Below are 3,060 nucleotides of genomic sequence, written 5' to 3'. Positions count from 1 at the left end.
GGGGACGAACAGCAGCAGCGCTGCCAGGGAGCGGCGGATAAAGAGATGCATAAAAGCCTCGGGGGTCAAGAAAAAAAGGACGGGGGCTTGGACAGCGCGGCACGACAAAAAGCGCCTGCCGGGCAAGCCCGGCAGGCGCTTTTTTCGCGAAATCAGAAAAAAATGGGGAACTAATTCATGCGAGCAGAATCTATCGGCTCGGCTCGGCTCGGCTCGGCTCGGCTCGGCTCGGCTCGGCTCGGCTCGGCTCGGCTCGGCTCGGCTCGGCTCGGCTCGGGCTCAGGAAGGGGTTGACTTGCATCTTGTCAAGCATCCAAAGATTGTACGATGAAAAAACTGGGTCGCAAAGAAACCGTCTCCTGAGTCGATCGACCGCGGTGCGATCAGAAATACGTGCCCTACCCCGGCGGCTCCAGCCAGGTCATCACCACGCACGCCTTGGGTTTTGCGGGTGGCACGAAGTGCGAGACCGGGGGCCGAAACGAGGGGCTGCATCCGAACGCTTGCCGGAACCAGCGGGAGAACGCGCTTGCGCTGTTGAACCCCAGCAGCAGCGCAGTCTCTGCGTGCCTGCGCTGCGCGCTGTCCAGGTAGCGGGGCGCAAGTTCGCGGCGGATCTGGTTGAGCAGTTCGTTGTAGGACGTGCCTTCGTGCCGCAGATGGCGGCGCACCGTGCGTTCGTCTACGCCCAGATGCCCGGCGATGCGCGCCAGCGTGCATTGCCCGAAGGGCAGCAGCGTCAGCGCCAGATGGCGCACTTTTTCGCCGACTGAAGGGGCGGCGCTGGTGCTCATCGATTCCACGTACTGCTGCGCGTAGCGCTCCAGGTGCGCGTAGCTGGCCAGGGGTGCGGCCAGATCGCTCGCGGCGCAGACGATGCCGTTCAGGGGGGCGGCGTATTCGATGCGGGGGCCAAAGATGCGCCGCGCCGTGCGCGTGTCTGCTGGCGCGGCGTGCATGAAGCATACGCTGCGCGCGCGCCAGTGTTCGGGCAGCATCTGCTGGATGGTGCGGTGGATCATGGCGAGCGTCAGTTCCATGCTTTGGCGCTGTTCCAGGCTGCCCAGGTATTCCGTGCGGATTACTGCGGTGCGGCCGTTTTCTTCCAGCCACATGTGCAGCGATTCGTTGTGCAGGTGCATGTAGCGCATGTATGCCTCGATGGCTTGGCGCAGCGTGGCCTGTTCGCGCGCCACGAGTGCCAGCGGCCCGGCCACGGAGAAGGGGCGCGATTCGGCCAGGCGCAGCCCGAAGTCTTGCCAGCCCGAGCGGCGCGCGGAGTCTTCCAGCAGGCGGCCCACGGCGGGGCCGGAAATCTTCCAGTCCGGCTGTTCCAGGCAGGCCGGATCCAGCCCCACTGCCTTCAGCATGCGCAGGGGATCCAGCCCGGCCAGACGGGCCACGCTGGCGTAGTTGGTCAGTGCGGCGCTGCGAACGAGTGGCGTCATGATTTGACCTCTATGCGTTGCGGATGATGTCGTAAAACACTGGTTGTACGACAGCACTTGGTTGCAATTCAGAATCGGTTAGATTATATTTTAGTATAACTTTATCGCACGAAGTACCTATCATGCACACAACCAATCTGCGCAAGGTCGGCGGCTCGGTCATGCTGGCCGTCCCTCCTGCCTTTCTTGACCAGTTGCATCTGCAAGTCGGCATGACAGTCGGCTTGGCCGTCGATCACGGCTGCCTGATAGTCAATCCCCGGCCACGCCCGCGTTATACGCTGGCGGAATTGCTCGCCGCCTCGGACTATTCGCAGCCGCAACCGGCCGAAGAACGGGAATGGGTCGATGCCCCCGCCGTTGGCGGTGAACTGCCATGAAGCGGGGTGACATCTACCTCGTGTCCCTCGACCCGACCGCCGGACATGAGCAAAGCGGCAGCCGTCCCGTCCTGGTCGTGTCGCCCTCTGAGTTCAACGATGCCACCAAGCTGCCGGTGATCCTGCCGATCACCAACGGCGGCGAGTTCACCCGCCGCCTGGGTTTTGCCGTTCCCGTAACAGGTATCAAAACCATCGGCGTCGTGCGCTGCGACCAGCCGCGCGTGATTGACCTGGATGCCCGACATGCCCGCAAGGTAGACACGCTGCCAGCGCCGATCATGGACGAAGTGCTGGCGAAGGTTGCCACGCTTTTCGAGTGATCCGAGGAGTCTGTCGGGCATGGGCGTGAATGATCGATGCGGCGATTGGGTGGCTTATTCTCCGCTTAATATGCGGCAAATGTCTTGCGCTTGCGGTGAATACGGCGTCTAATTTCCGCATGGATAGCGGAGAAAAACCCTGCATCTGGCAGGCCGACGATTGGCCGCAATGGCGCTACGAGCTGTCGGCGCTCGCGGCGCCGTTGGCCAGTATCAGCCGCGCCCAGGGCGTGCTGCTGGGGCGTCTGGCTGACGTGGGCATGGCGCTGCGCGAGCAAGCCAGTCTTGCCGCGTTGACCGAGGATGTACTCAAGACCAGCGCCATCGAGGGCGAAGTGCTGGATGTCGCGTCGGTGCGTTCGTCGGTCGCACGGCGTCTGGGGGTGGATGTCGGCGCGGTGGCGCCGGTGGACAGGCACGTCGAAGGCGTTGTGGAGATGGTGCTGGATGCCACTTCCCATGCCGCGGCCCCGTTGACCGCCGAGCGCCTGTTCGGCTGGCACGCGGCCTTGTTCCCGACAGGCTACTCGGGCATGGGCAGGCTCCGTGTGGGCCAGTGGCGCGACGATGCCGCCGGGCCTATGCAGGTGGTTTCCGGCCCGGTGGGGCGGCGCCAGCTTCACTATCAAGCGCCGCCTGCTGTGGCTCTGCCCGCCGAAATGGCGCGATTCCTGGCCTGGGCGAATGAGGAGGGCGGCGAGCCTGCGCTGCTCAAGGCGGGGTTGGCGCATCTGTGGTTCGTGACGCTGCACCCTTTCGACGATGGCAATGGGCGTATCGCGCGTGCCGTGGGCGACCTGTTTCTGGCGCGTGCCGATGGCAGCCCGCTGCGTTTTTACAGCCTGTCGGCGCAAATTCAGCGCGAGCGCAAGGACTATTACGACGTGCTGGAGCGCACCCAGAAGGGCA

At 64.1% G+C, this 3,060-nt stretch overlaps 2 protein-coding genes across 2 annotated transcripts; one reads left to right on the top strand and one right to left on the bottom strand.

The window, feature by feature from the left end:
- Positions 1–398: 398 nt before the first annotated feature.
- LOC108645524 (HTH-type transcriptional regulator VirS-like) lies at positions 399–1,448 on the bottom strand. Its single transcript, XM_018090715.1, has one exon. The coding sequence runs from the start codon at positions 1,446–1,448 to the stop codon at positions 399–401; it is 1,050 nt and encodes a 349-aa protein (XP_017946204.1).
- Positions 1,449–1,824: 376 nt separating this feature from the next.
- Positions 1,825–2,151, top strand: LOC108645523 (endoribonuclease PemK-like). The gene has a single exon (XM_018090714.1). It carries the CDS (start codon positions 1,825–1,827, stop codon positions 2,149–2,151), a length of 327 nt encoding a protein of 108 aa, XP_017946203.1.
- The last annotated feature ends 909 nt before the right edge of the window (positions 2,152–3,060 follow it).

Source organism: Xenopus tropicalis, unplaced genomic scaffold (assembly GCF_000004195.4).
Source record: "Xenopus tropicalis strain Nigerian unplaced genomic scaffold, UCB_Xtro_10.0 Sca88, whole genome shotgun sequence".
In the NCBI taxonomy this organism is placed as follows: Eukaryota; Metazoa; Chordata; class Amphibia; order Anura; family Pipidae; genus Xenopus; species Xenopus tropicalis.
This window is presented reverse-complemented; position numbering and strand designations above follow the sequence as displayed.